The following is a 12,996-nucleotide window of genomic DNA, read 5'->3' on the forward strand; positions in this document are numbered from 1 at the left end:
AGGCTGGTCTCAAACTCCTGACCTCAGGTGATCCACCCACCTCAGCCTCCCAAAGTGTTGGGATTACAGGCATGAGCCACCATGCCCGGCCTAAAATTATATTCTTTAATGTAAGCTTTTCAGCAAAAGAAAGGCATTTCAATACCAAAGGAGTGCAAAGAACAATTTCAGAATAGAGAGCAGAGTACTTCTTTACATTGAATGTCTTTAGCTTTATGAGAAATTCACATATAGTTAATGAAAACTAACAGTGCCTGTCTGAAGGAACTCTGGCAGGAAGGCTGTGCTGTAACTCATATTTCTCCACATCTCCTCTTGTCCAGTGGGAAGGAAGAAGGTTGATACCAACAGGGAGGGAAAGTTTTAAGAAGGCAGGACTAGGATGAGACCTATCCAAACACACCCTCCTTAAACTTCCTCATATGATTCTAGCAGATCATTTTATCCCTTCCCTAGTCTCTTCTAAGTTGTAACTGAAACAAATTTTTCTACCTTGGGCTACTGGGCTGGGCATAGAGACCTTTGTGTTTGAGAGGAGCAATGCTACTCCACATCTGATCACCCAGACCTGTTAATACCTCTCAGATCATTACTCTGTATTCCTCCTGTCCCTAGCTAAGGCCCTTGTCTGTGAAGGCTGGATGAGAACAGCAGCCTTCAAATCTACCTCCCTCAACCCCTCTTCTAGTTGCCCCTTTCACCTTGTACCAGAGTACCGGAATAATCATACTAAACATCACTTTTTATGAGTTCCTTCTTTACTCGAAATTTACCTACAGAATTCGATCAATTTTCTTATGGACATTTAAAGAGCCTCTATAGCACATTTAAGAGCCTCTATAGTCTGTTTACTTCTCCATTATTGTTTCCTTCCACTAAACTCTGTTTCAGTCAAAGGATTTACCTTCTTTTTCCCTGACATCTGCATGCCAATTTTCCCCTTTATGCGCTTGCTTACACCATCCCACTCTGGAACATCCTTCCCTGTCTTCTCCTGTTCTCTAGGTCTGTCATGTTTTTCAAGGCCCCACCCGTGTATTATCTTCTTCATGAAATGTGCCTGAACAATCCAGTCCCCAGTGAGTGATCTATTCCCTGAGTTCCTGTCTTGTTCATCATCATCTCCACTTCCAAATACATAGCTCGTAGTACAATATCCTATTGATAGAGTTTGGTGTTTAATATACTTTGAAACAAATTAACATGGTAATTTACTCATTTTCCTGTTGGTGGATATCTGCACTGACTTCTTTTCAACAAAAGAAAGGTATTTTAATACCAAATTTTGCTTTTACAAGTTTTGTTACTGTAAACATTATCATACCTGTCGTCTGGTGTACATATGCTAAATTTTCTCTTGGGCACATCCACCTAGGCATGGAATTCTGGGTTATAGAGTATGCAAATGCACTGTTCAACTTACAAGATAATGGATGTGTGTAACACGATAAGAAATATATACTTTTCTCTGCCAGTTTGGGTAGCTCTTTGGCACAGAGCTACCAAAATCCTGGGGATATCCTGAGTGATAGGGATGAGAGGATTATCTCTTCTTATGTATAATTAGCCCCTTCAATCATACCTGACTTTATGCTAATAAGGTGACTCTTAACTCTGCAATTATAGGGTTTGAACTTTCAGGGATCTGTGCTAACTCTGAGTAGTTAGAGTAAGAATTGGTAAATTACGCGGCTGGGCGCGGTGGCCCAAGCCTGTAATCCCAGCACTTTGGGAGGCCGACACGGGCGGATCACGAGGTCAGGAGATTGAGACCATCCTGGCCAACCCGGTGAAACCCCGTCTCTACTAAAAATACAAAAAACTAGCCGGGCGAGGTGGCAGGCGCCTGTAGTCCCAGCTACTTGGGAGGCTGAGGCAGGAGAACGGCATAAACCCGGGAGGCAGAGCTTGCAGTGAGCTGAGATCCAGCCACTGCACTCCAGCCTGGGCGACAGAGTGAGAAAAAAAAAAAAAAAAAAAGAATTGGTAAATTACACAACATCTAATTTGTTTCTGCTGAGAATTAGAGAATTGCTTGGTGTGGAAAACCCATCTTGACCTCCTGGAGGAGAGAGGGGCTGGTGTTTGAGTTAATCATCAATTGCTAATGATTTACTCAATCATGCCTGTGTAATGAAGCCTTCATTAAAAACCCTAAATGGTGGAGTCCTAAGGGCTTCCAGGTCAGTGAACACATGGAGAAGCTGGAGGGTGGCACACCCAGAAAGCATGCAAACGCTGCACCTCTTCCCACTTACCTTGCCCTATGTATATCGTCATTGGCTGTTAAGTAAACTGTTTTCCCAAGTTTTGTGAGCCATTCTAGCAAATTATTGAACCCAAGGAGCTGTGAGAACCTCTGACTTATAGCTGGTTGGTGTCAAGTACCAGAGGCCTGGGATTTGCAATTGGCTTTTGAAGTGAGAGCAGTCATGTGGGACTGACCCCTTAACCTATGGGGTCTGTGCTAACTCTGGGTAGTTAGAGCCAGAATTGATAAACTGTGGAACATCTAGTTGGTTTCCACTGAGAAGCAGAGAAAAACTTGGAATGGAAACCCACATATTTGATGTCAGAGGTATTGTGAGTGGAGAACCGTTTTCCTTTCATGTGCTGGCTATCTAATGTTTCTTTCAGAGACAATGTTGAGCATAGCTGCATTGGGACCTCTGTCAATTACAGAATCTTAAATGGCACAAGCCATAAACCAGATCCATTGTAACAATTCCTCTTCCCTACTCCCTCTCCAGCCTCTCCAGGCTAGACAGAAAGAGATAGGTAAATGCTTGCTCTCCCTCTCTCTCTCTCTCTCATTCGTTTAGCTCTGTTCTTGCCTTCCTCATCCCTGTTGATAGGAGATCCTCTTCCTGAGATTTCTAAGTCCTTGACCAAGGCTGGGTCCCCTGGAGAGAGTCTGGAGATTTAGCTGATGCCAGATATAACATTCATCCTTTAAGGTCCAGCTTCATTCCCACCGTCTTCAAGATGTTTTCCCTTATTTTGCTGGCCCAACTCAATTCAACTAAACAAAATATACTGAGAATTTACATATGCCTCATTAAACTAGACATCAATGATACAACATGGAATAAAGAGCTCAGGAGTATTTTCAAAGAGTTCACCCTCTGGTGAACAAAAATGAGTAATAAAAAATTAAAATGCAGTGTGATGATAGAGGTGCACAGATACACATGGATGAGGTGTACAGAGATGATATTTATCTCAGCCAGCTGCATCCACCTTTCCCTTCCCAGATCTCTGATAGCTTCTACTATCTGTAAATGAATTCCTCATTTAGCAGGAGCTTGCAGGATGCATTCATGCAAATGGGAGCATTAGCTGAAATCAACTCCATGTAGAGTAGTTATAATACAGCATCTTTGGAGACACATCCACCATGGTACATTGGCAATTGAGCTTCCATTTTTTCAAGTCCATCAAAGTCATGACATAGTTCTGGTCACTCTTGCAACTCCCATTCATACAATTGTAAATCAGTCCTCTCAGGCTGTAGTGATGTTTACGGACTTCTACCAATTCCCAGATGCCTCCTGATCTTTTTTTTCCCTCAAAGGTACTAAGAATTACCATAAAACTCTCATTTTACCATCAGCATGATTCTATGTCTTTGTTTCTTTGTGGTATGTCTAGAGTGATCATGTGCATGTCTTTTGTAAATCATTTTGGGTCACAACTGCACAAAATAAATGGCATAAAGAAAGGCCATAGTGGAGAAAATCACACCATGTAATTTAGAATAACATGGTAGAACAGCCATTGGTTGAGGTCATTATAAAATGATGTGCTAACTGATTGAGTTAAGGTTACTATAGAGTCTGCCAGGCCAGTTCTCATTGGCTGAGAATGTACAATAGAAGTCCAAGCATAGAAAAAAGTATTAATACAAGACTAAAACAGAGCCATTATGTGTTATTAAATAAAAAGATTTCAGAGACAGATGAATTAAAAACAACTATCTGCAACTCTGGCAGTATTATATTCGGTCACTTATTTCTGAGCCCAGTAGGATCTTGTGAGAAATTTTTTACATACCCTGCTTTAATTGTGTTATAGGATGGGCTACTACTCTCTTCTATCCCACAGTGTAAGCCCTCTGTAGACAGAGACGCTGTTTTATGAGTATTTTTAACATATCATAAACTCAGCCATGTAGCAGAGGCCAACTGCCTAGTCTGTTTGGGTTGCTATAACAAAATACACAAACTGAATAGCTTACAAACAACATAAATTTATTTCTCATAGCTCTGGAGGCTGGAAGTTCAAGATCAAGGCAACAACAGAGTCGGTGTTCAATGGGAGCTGTTTTTTGGATCTTCTTGCCATGTCCTCATATGGTAGAAGGGTGAGTTAGCTCTCTGGGGCCTTTTTAAATAAGGGCACTAATCCTAATCATGAGGGCCCTGCCCTCCTGATCTAATCACTTCCCAAAGGCCCACTTCTTAATGCCATCACCTTGGGGATTAGGATTTCAACATATGGCTTTTGAGGGGACACAAACTAGAACTAAAGAACAGACCATCGCACCAACTAAAGACTAGTATGTCAATAAGAATAGCTGAATGAGGCTGGAAAGAGATAGTAATTAGAAAGGGCGAAGTCCCATTCCAGAGCCCAACACTTAGGGTTTCATTAGGCTGGGGTTTCTCAAACTCAATACAACTGATGTTTTGGGCCAGATTAGTTTTTGCTGTGGGTACTGCCCTATGCATTATAGGATGTTTAGCAGCATCCCTGGCTTCTATTTACTAGATGCCAGTAGTACACACATCCCACCACCCCTCAACCCCCCAAGTGTAATGACCAAAATGTCTTCAAACATTGCCCAATGTCGTCTGGGGAGCAAAATTGCCCCCAATTGAGACTGCTGTATTAAATCCACCTGCATAGTTCTCTTTAAATCACAAAATTCTGGTCTACATAACAGATAGAAATTCCTGATCTAAAGAGCAGAATTCTGTTGTGTTAAGAGAGAATACGCAATTATAACTAAACTCCAATTCTCACTTTGTACAAATTTATTTACACTCACCTATCTACATTATTCTAACAAAACACTGGGACAACCTGTAAAAGTACTTATGCATATGTGCAGGACTGGAAGAGAAAACAGAAAGAATCAGATTTATTGGGGTGGTTAAGCGAGATCATGGATGAATTGTTTACTCCTATTCAGCAGTAGTCTTTGTGGTCCCAGGCTTCCGGTGGCCAGATAATTCCCTCAACTCCATAAGCAGGTGACCGAGGAGAACTCTCATATCCTGCATGTGTTTGAGAAGAAGGCCCATCTGGTGATAGAGATGGGGATCTGGCATCCCCAGAGGAGAAGAAAAGCCTGGATCCTCAGAAGATGGGGCTGGCAGCGGAGGCAGCGGCCCAAGAGCCTCCTCAGGAGCAGTTCCTGGAGCAGCTGATTTCTGAGGAGCTGGATTCAAGGTGAGAGGTGCAGAGCCGGGGGGACCTGGATTACGGGGCAGGAGGCACACACAAGAGTGAAGTCTGACTCTGGCCCTTCCCTCCCATCCCTGGCCAAACTTGTTCTCTGAAAGTGGCTGTAGGACTCAATGGCAGCAGGGACTTGAGGACTCTAGTGTCCCTCCTGGTCCAAATTTTAATCTGAAGCTTGGCCACCTCTGTTTGAAATTCTTCAGCAGTGAGGCTTTACCACTGGACAGCTATAACCATTAGCCAGTTGTTTCTCTATCAAGGCTGAATCTAATTCCCTGAAGCATGAATGTGGTAACTGGTTCTAAGACAGCCTCTTTATTATATATGACATTAGTCTAATTCCTTGTGCTAATGCCCGCCTTCAGCTTTTTGAGGACACCCCTGCTAGCCTTTGAGTCACCTCCTCTTCAGGATAGCATCTCCAGCCCCTTCCACTATTTTTCATATGGCATGACTTCAAGCCCCCTTATCACCCTGGACACCTCCTCTGGGAGTGTTTCAGGTCAAGGGCAGCCTCTTAACAGTGGCTCTCAGAATTGAACATAGACTTCAGACTATCCCGTCTTCATTCCAGATATTAAATTCCTATAAATGCCCAGAGAGCATGGGGGGGATGCTAAGGCTTGTGTGGCAGCAGGTATGGGACTTGCTCAGCTCTTGGACTGGTGAGGTATGCACCACAGTCTGAGGGAGAAGTTCTCTATTTGTGCTGTCTCTCATCATCAGGGATTCTGGCCCATTGTTCCTGTCTCCTCTGTGTCCCTTCTTAACCTGCTCACACCGAATCCCAGCTCCCAGGTCAATTCATCCTATCTCCCCTTTTCACTCACATGCATGCCAAACAGACACCCTGCACTCTGATAGGAACTCACCCTGCACTCTGATCTCTAGCTGGGGGCTCTGTTTCCAAACTTGGTTGTCCTCAGTGGCTGCCTCACACCAGTATGAGCCGGAGTGATCTTCTGAAGCTGTGGGGATCTGGAATTCTGAGGAGACCCCCCTGCTTTGCACTGTCCTTCCATTCTTGTAGAAGGAGAAGAGGAGGTGGGCAGCTGACCTCTGCAGGGGCAACTTTGTCTGACAGCTCAGGGTCATGGGGCCTCCTGCTTGGGGTTCAGCTGAGGGTATAGCTCTGAGAATTGGCGCTGGAAACAGTTCTGGGAAAAAGGCAAGAAAGAAGAACTCAGCCATCTTATATACAGGTAGACACATGCAGGCGAAGAGCCTCAGGGAGTCACACTTCCTTTCCCGTTTCCAGGAGGAATGGGCTGTCTTAGATTCCATTTGAGTCTGTCAAGTTCTTCCTGCAAGTAGACAGGACTAGGAAAGATCCACAGATGGGCAAATCTGATAGTAGTCCAGACACCCAATCAGTGAGCGCTGGGAAGCATAGATCTGGGTGGCAGGAACCATGCTGGATGCTGAGTAGGGCTAGATGACTTGAAAAGTCAATGTTGAGGTCTCATCCCTTTTGAAGCCCAACTTGGGCATTTGCCAGCAACCTGCTCCGTAATCTTTTGATGATCTTGCCACCTCTAGGCTAAAGAAAGACAATTTGGGTTCCCTGTCTCTCCTTACCCTCCCCTGTCATGACGATGCTGCTTCTAGCTCTCACCTTGGACTGTGATAGCCACACCAGATGCTGTTTCTGGGCTCCCAGGACCAGGGCTCTGGAAGATGCCACTGCAGTGGTAGTGCCCGCTGTCTGCCTCTTGTACCGCGGCGATGGAGAATTCCCTGTTAGGCCCGGGGGGACCCAGAGCTGAGCCATCTCGGTAGAAGGTCACCTGAGTCAGTGGCCAGTCTTGCCAGGCCTGGCAGCGCAGAACTAGCGGGTCCCCTTCAAACACTGGCTTGGCTGGACCTTGGAGGATCAGCCAGTCTATGGTCCAGAGAAAGAGCTGAGTGTCACCCAGGGCCTCCCTTGGGTGGGAGCTCCACCAGGAGCTACCCCCAGGGATGCCTACTCCCGTAAACTTTCTCTGAGGGTCCAGGTAAACTCTCACCCCTAGTTGGGAGTATGGGACAACTTCCCTAGGGCCTAGGACTTAGAGCACCCTGGTTGCTGTGGGCTGAAGACTGGGAAGGAAGTACCTCATCCCATGGCCCGTTTCCTAGGGACACGTTCCTGGGTGGGCTCTGGGGCTGAAAGAAGGGGTTTAGGGCACTGTTCAGGTCTTCCCAGGACCTCACCGTAGGACACAATCAGGTGGAAGGGTTCACTGAAAGTGTAACCCTTGACCTGGAAGCCAGCTTCGCTTGCATCAGTCAAATCATCTTCCACATGGCAGCTGCTCTCCTCGGTGCAGACAGGTCCCTCACACTGCAGTGTCTCAAAACTGGCAGCTGAAGAGGGCATGGCCCAGGGAGAACCAGAAAATGATGCTGCAACTTGGAGAAAGAGGACAGGGTTCCTCCATCTCCCAGCAGAATCATCCTTTTTAGAATGAGACTAGTAAGACACCAAACATTTTTTTCAGAAAGACCCCTCTGAGTGTCTCAGGGGGATAGTTTTGACCTTGATTCACGGGTGCCCAGGTGCTCTCAGCAAATGCATTGTGGTTTGGAGAAGAGGGAGGGGAGAGAATGAAAGAATGGTGAAACTCACCGGCATGATATCCAGCTGCTGGTATGGGAAACCAGGAGCAAAGACAATGGTAACTCGAACCAGGGAGGCATAGGACAGGAATGAAAGGGAGACATCAGATTCTAATGTTCATTGGGTACCAGACCCTGCTAGCACTTGTGTGCAATATCTTACTTCATCTTCACAAACTTTCCAGGTATGCGACTTTATCCTCATTTAGTACTCTTAAAGAAACACACTTAAAAAACCAAATTAGGCCTGGCATGGTGGCTCATGCCTGTAATCCCAGCACTTTGGGAGGCCGAGGCGGGTGGATTACGAGGTCAAGAGATCAAGACCATCCTGGCTAACACCATGAAACCCCATCTCTACCGAAAATACAAAAAAAAAATTAGCTGGGTGTGGTGGTGGGCGCCTGTAGTCCCAGCTACTCGGGAGGCTGAGGCAGGAGAATGATGTGAACCTGGGAGGTGGAGCTTGCAGTGAGCCGAGATTGTGCCACTGCACTCCAGCCTGGGCAACAGAGCGAGACTGTCTCAAAAAAAAAAAGAAAGAAAGAAAGAAAGAAAAGAAAGCCAAATTAACATACCCAAAGCTTAAAAAGAGACTAAGCAATGGGGCGGGAAAGGCAGGTGTGTCTGGGTCCAAAATCAGTGTTCTTTTTACTTCACTGTGCAGATAAGGTATTATGGTATACTTCAGTCCTCAGACCTTCCTCGGGGACTTTCTTTCATATTCTGATTTTCCCAAACTTCACTTGGCTCCTCAGCCTTGAAATATGTTATCTATCAAAGAGCTTTCAGTACCCAGCGGTGTCTCTCCTCCTTTCTCCCTCCCCCTTGCAGGTCTTCACTTTTCAGCCATCTCTACTTTAATGTCCTCTGCCACTTGAATTTTCCCTGGCAGTGGCATAGAGCTTTCTCTGTCTTTTCCCCCTCCGCCCAGTCCATACCAGTAACTGTGGAACAACTCTTTTCTCCAGATTGAAATTTAGAGTTATCCATTTCTCACCACATCTTCTCAACCTATCTCTTACCTTCATGGTAGACCCAGGCAAGGGAAGTGACATGTCTCCCTTCTCTGGGACTGCTCCTTATCTCCCTAACTATTCTCCCCTTCCTCCAGCCTCATGACCATTCACATGTGCATACTTCTTCACTCCATACGACTGTCATTTCATGCGCCACTTGCCTTTATTCTCTTGCACTCCCAATAGCCCAGCGTTCTTCTTTGATTTTGTCATGTCCCTTACCAAGGCCCCTCTCTACTTCCTAATTCTCATCACAGCAGTACCAGGTGTTTTCTTTCCATCCTCTCTCAGCTCCCTTCACTGTAATGCTACCTCTTTTCAGTTCCTCCACTGTCACTCAACTGTGCTCTGCCTCCTCTCCATTTTTTTCTTTTTAAAAATAAAATCTTCGCAGTAGCTCACGCCTGTAATCCCAGCACTTTGGGAGGCCAAGGCAGGTCGATCACGAGGTCAGGAGATCAAGACCATCCTGGCTAACACGGTGAAACCCCGTCTCTACTAAAAATGCAAAAAATTAGCCGGGCTCAGTGGCGGGCGCCTGTAGTCCCAGCTACTTGGGAGGCTGAGGCAGGAGAATGGCGTGAACCCTGAAGGCGGAGCTTGCAGTGAGCCGAGATCGTGCCACTGCACTCCAGCCTGGTCGACAGAGCAAGACTCCATCTCAAAATAAATAAGTAAATAAATAAAATAAAATCTTGTCTAGGCACGGTGGCTCATGCTTATAATCACAGCACTTTGGGAGGCTGAGGTGGGAGGATCCCTTGAGCCCAGGAGTTTGAGACCAGCCTAGGGAGCATAGAGAGATCCTGGCTCAACAAATAATTTTTAAAAAATTGGCCAGGCATGGTGGCACTTGCCTGTGGTCCCAGCTACTTGGGAGGTTGAGATAGGACAACTGCTCGAGCCCAAGAGGTCAAGGTTGCAGTGAGCAGTGATTGCACCACTGCACTCCAGCCAGGGTGGCAGAGTGAGACCCTGTCTCAAAAAACAAAATAAAAGAAAATCTTGTTGGGTTACTGGGAACTCACTCAATAAACCTTAGATAGTAGGTACTATTATTTTCATCTTACAAATGATAAAACTGAACCAGAGATATAAAAAGTGATTTTCTGGCCGGGTGCAGTGGCTCAAGTCTGTAATCCCAACACTTTGGGAGGCCGAGACGGGCGGATCACGAGGTCAGGAGATCGAGACCATCCTGGCTAACACGGTGAAACCCCGTCTCTACTAAAAATACAAAAAACTAGCCGGGCGAGGTGGCGGGCGCCTGTAGTCCCAGCTACTCTGGAGGCTGAGGCAGGAGAATGGTGTAAACCCGGGAGGCGGAGCTTGCAGTGAGCTGAGATCTGGCCACCGCACTCCAGCCCCGGTGACAGAGCAAGACTCCGCCTCAAAAAAAAAAAAAAAAAAAAAGAGTGATTTTCTAAAGTGACATAGAGCTGGTAAATAGAAGAGGGGCTTGAAACCAGAGTATCTGATTCCAAGTCTGCAGTTCTTATCACAAGAAAAAAACAAAAAAATTGTCCCTAACCACAAGTAGCTCTCAATTTAGTGGAAGACACAGGTAGATGAAAATATTATTTCAGCATAAGTAGGAAAATATTATAGTAAGAAAATGTATCGCAAGCAGCCATTGGAGCAGAAAGAAGCATTCAAGAAAAGCTGCCTGGAAAAGATACCACTTAAGCTGAGTCTTTAGGGGTACCTACACATTTGCAAGGAGGAGGAGAATAGGGGGCCATCGAAAGGGCTCATTTCAGGTGGAGATGGTGGTATAAGCAAAGCCTTAGAGACAGGCAAGTGTCTGGTGTGTGAGTATGTAACTATGAACTGATTGAGATTTATTAGAGCATAAGTTACAAGGCTGAGAGGGTAAAAGCAGAGGCTGCTTGGCCTTTTGTGCCATGATAAGGAATTTGGGTTGGTAAACTTGAGTTTTAGAAATTACTCTGTCTGCAGAGTACAGAATTCATTTCAAGAACACAAGATTTGGACAAGGAGATTAATTAGGAATTTACTGGACTAGCCCAAGTCATAGAGGATGAGGGCTTGTCCTAAGACATTAGTGATGATTCATGGAAGGGACTGCTTCTATGAACAATTTAGAAGGTAAAACTTGCCAAACCTAATGATTGATCAGATTTAGAGAATGACGAAGAAGGAAGAGTCTGGATTGTTTCTCAGTTTTATGGCCTTGTAAAGGTAGATGCTGGTGTCATTAGCTGAGATCAGAAATAGTGGAGAATGAATTAGATGAGGCGGGGGGCAAAAGGACAGATAAGTTCAGCTCGGTCACATGGTGCAGAGACACCTGTGAGATATGTAGGTAGATATGTCTGGTAGGAAGTGTGATATTTGAATGTGAAGCTCAAAAGCATGGTTAGGTTGGGGATATGATTTGGGACTCTTAAATACAGAGTTATAGTGGCAAAAATTATATAGACAAATAAGCTTATGAAGGAGATTGTCTAAAAGAGGAGTACAGAGGCAAGGCTATAACTATAGAGAACACTAGTGTTTAAGGGGAAGAGAAGAGAAGCTATTAAGGGATCAAGAGAAGTCCATGTCGTATGAGGAGAAAATGGTGCCATGGAAGCCAGGGTAGTAGAGAATGCAAAAAGGAGTAAGTGATAAACAGTGCAGCAAAGAAGTCCAGCAGGATATGAACTGAAAAGCATGCCATAACCCAGTCAATATGGAGGTCATTGTGCCCTAGACAAAACCGATTCCAGTGGAAGCCAGGCTGTAAGCATTGAGGAGTTTGTGAGAAGTGAGGAAGTGGAGATAGGAAGTGCAGACTATTCTTTTAAGAAAACCTGTCTCATAAGTGAAAAAAAAAAAGAGTTGAGATTAGAGCCAGAGAGGACATCATGGGCAGAGGGGACTTTCAGGATGGAAAAGGCTTGAAGATTTTTATATTCAGAAAGTCATTCAATCCTGCACACCAAACTTTCTTATACCTACCCTTCTTATTCTACTTGAACACTGCTTCTCTGGAGGGCAAGAATTAGTCCATGTTTCTTTCCTTCAGGTCCTTTCCCCAAAGTTAAGCAAAGCTCCATTCCCATACCAATATTCAAATATTTTACTTACCTAGTAGCATCTGGGATGCCCAGAGCACACCAAGGGAAAGGTAGAGGGCCCAGGCCATGAGGACACAGCCCAGCTTCATGGTGACTGTGTTTAGGTCTCCTGCAATCCCAACAATGATTTTCTTCAACATGAAACCTCTTTGATTAGAAAAGAGGAAGTAAATCTAACTGTCTCATCTCCTTGCATCTGGGGTCTATTTTCATTTTCAAGTTTGTAATTGGCTTTCATCATTCAGATTTGGACAACACGCTTTCAGCATAATCTGCATCCTTAGGGCTGTGACAAAATGGTAGCACTCTCAACTGTTCTCAACTGACCTCACAGAGGTCAGGGGACTTTCAAAGCATGTCATTGTCTGATAGCCAGCTGGCCGTCATGTACACACTGGGAAAGGTCAGTGCAACAACCACCCTTTTCACTGGTGATGCAACTGGGGACAGAAGGTGGGATGTTGTTTTAAGGCCAATAGAAAATCACTGGGGAATCAACGATGAGAATTCAAATGTCCTGCCCATTCCAACACTTATATGTTTCTAGTGACTAGAAGGTAGCAAGACAGAGAAGGAAGATTAGTCATGACACCAAGTTAGATATCAGATGAGTCTCTAGTAGGCTCTGACTATCCAAAGCCCACACAAATATGCATGCAAATTTCTCTAGACTCGTGTCAGCTCTCTGCTTCTGAAGCATGACTAAGGCTGCTCAGTCTCAGTGGAAATATGAGTACAAGGCAGGGAGAGTCCACTGGGAAACAGTAGAGGAAAAAGAAAATCTATTCCCACAGGATCCAGCAGTTAGCTCAGAGCTTAGGCTCATAGCC

General features: G+C 45.1%; 1 protein-coding gene across 7 annotated transcripts; it reads right to left on the reverse strand.

Annotated features, from left to right (window-relative positions):
* Positions 1–4,229: 4,229 nt before the first annotated feature.
* On the reverse strand, positions 4,230–12,548 carry FCRLA (Fc receptor-like A). 7 transcript variants are annotated; one of them, XM_011952985.1, is made up of 6 exons: positions 12,177–12,548; positions 8,075–8,092; positions 7,660–7,812; positions 7,082–7,348; positions 6,339–6,623; positions 4,230–5,479 (listed from the first exon to the last, which is right to left on the reverse strand). In XM_011952985.1, the coding sequence occupies exons 1-6, from the start codon at positions 12,304–12,306 to the stop codon at positions 5,187–5,189; spliced, it is 1,146 nt and encodes a 381-aa protein (XP_011808375.1). In that variant the 5' UTR covers positions 12,307–12,548; the 3' UTR covers positions 4,230–5,186. The 7 variants fall into 7 exon arrangements, with proteins under 7 accessions (XP_011808375.1, XP_011808377.1, XP_011808378.1 ...); XM_011952987.1 differs by lacking the exon at positions 8,075–8,092; XM_011952988.1 differs by lacking the exons at positions 7,082–7,348; positions 8,075–8,092.
* Positions 12,549–12,996: the final 448 nt, after the last annotated feature.

The sequence above is a fragment of the Colobus angolensis genome, unplaced genomic scaffold, assembly GCF_000951035.1.
Source record: "Colobus angolensis palliatus isolate OR3802 unplaced genomic scaffold, Cang.pa_1.0 Scaffold354, whole genome shotgun sequence".
In the NCBI taxonomy this organism is placed as follows: domain Eukaryota; kingdom Metazoa; phylum Chordata; class Mammalia; order Primates; family Cercopithecidae; genus Colobus; species Colobus angolensis.

Excerpts from the sequence above, each read along its gene's own strand:
- FCRLA (XM_011952985.1), bottom strand. The coding sequence starts at position 12,306 with ATGTTGAAGAAAATCATTGTTGGGATTGCAGGAGACCTAAACACAGTC. Across the intron at positions 6,624-7,081 it reads TGTGGCTATCACAGTCCAAG|AACTGTTTCCAGCGCCAATT; the intron begins GTGAGAGCTAGA and ends CCTTTTTCCCAG. Across the intron at positions 5,480-6,338 it reads GCTAGAGATCAGAGTGCAGG|GTCCCCCCGGCTCTGCACCT; the intron begins GTGAGTTCCTAT and ends CCCGTAATCCAG.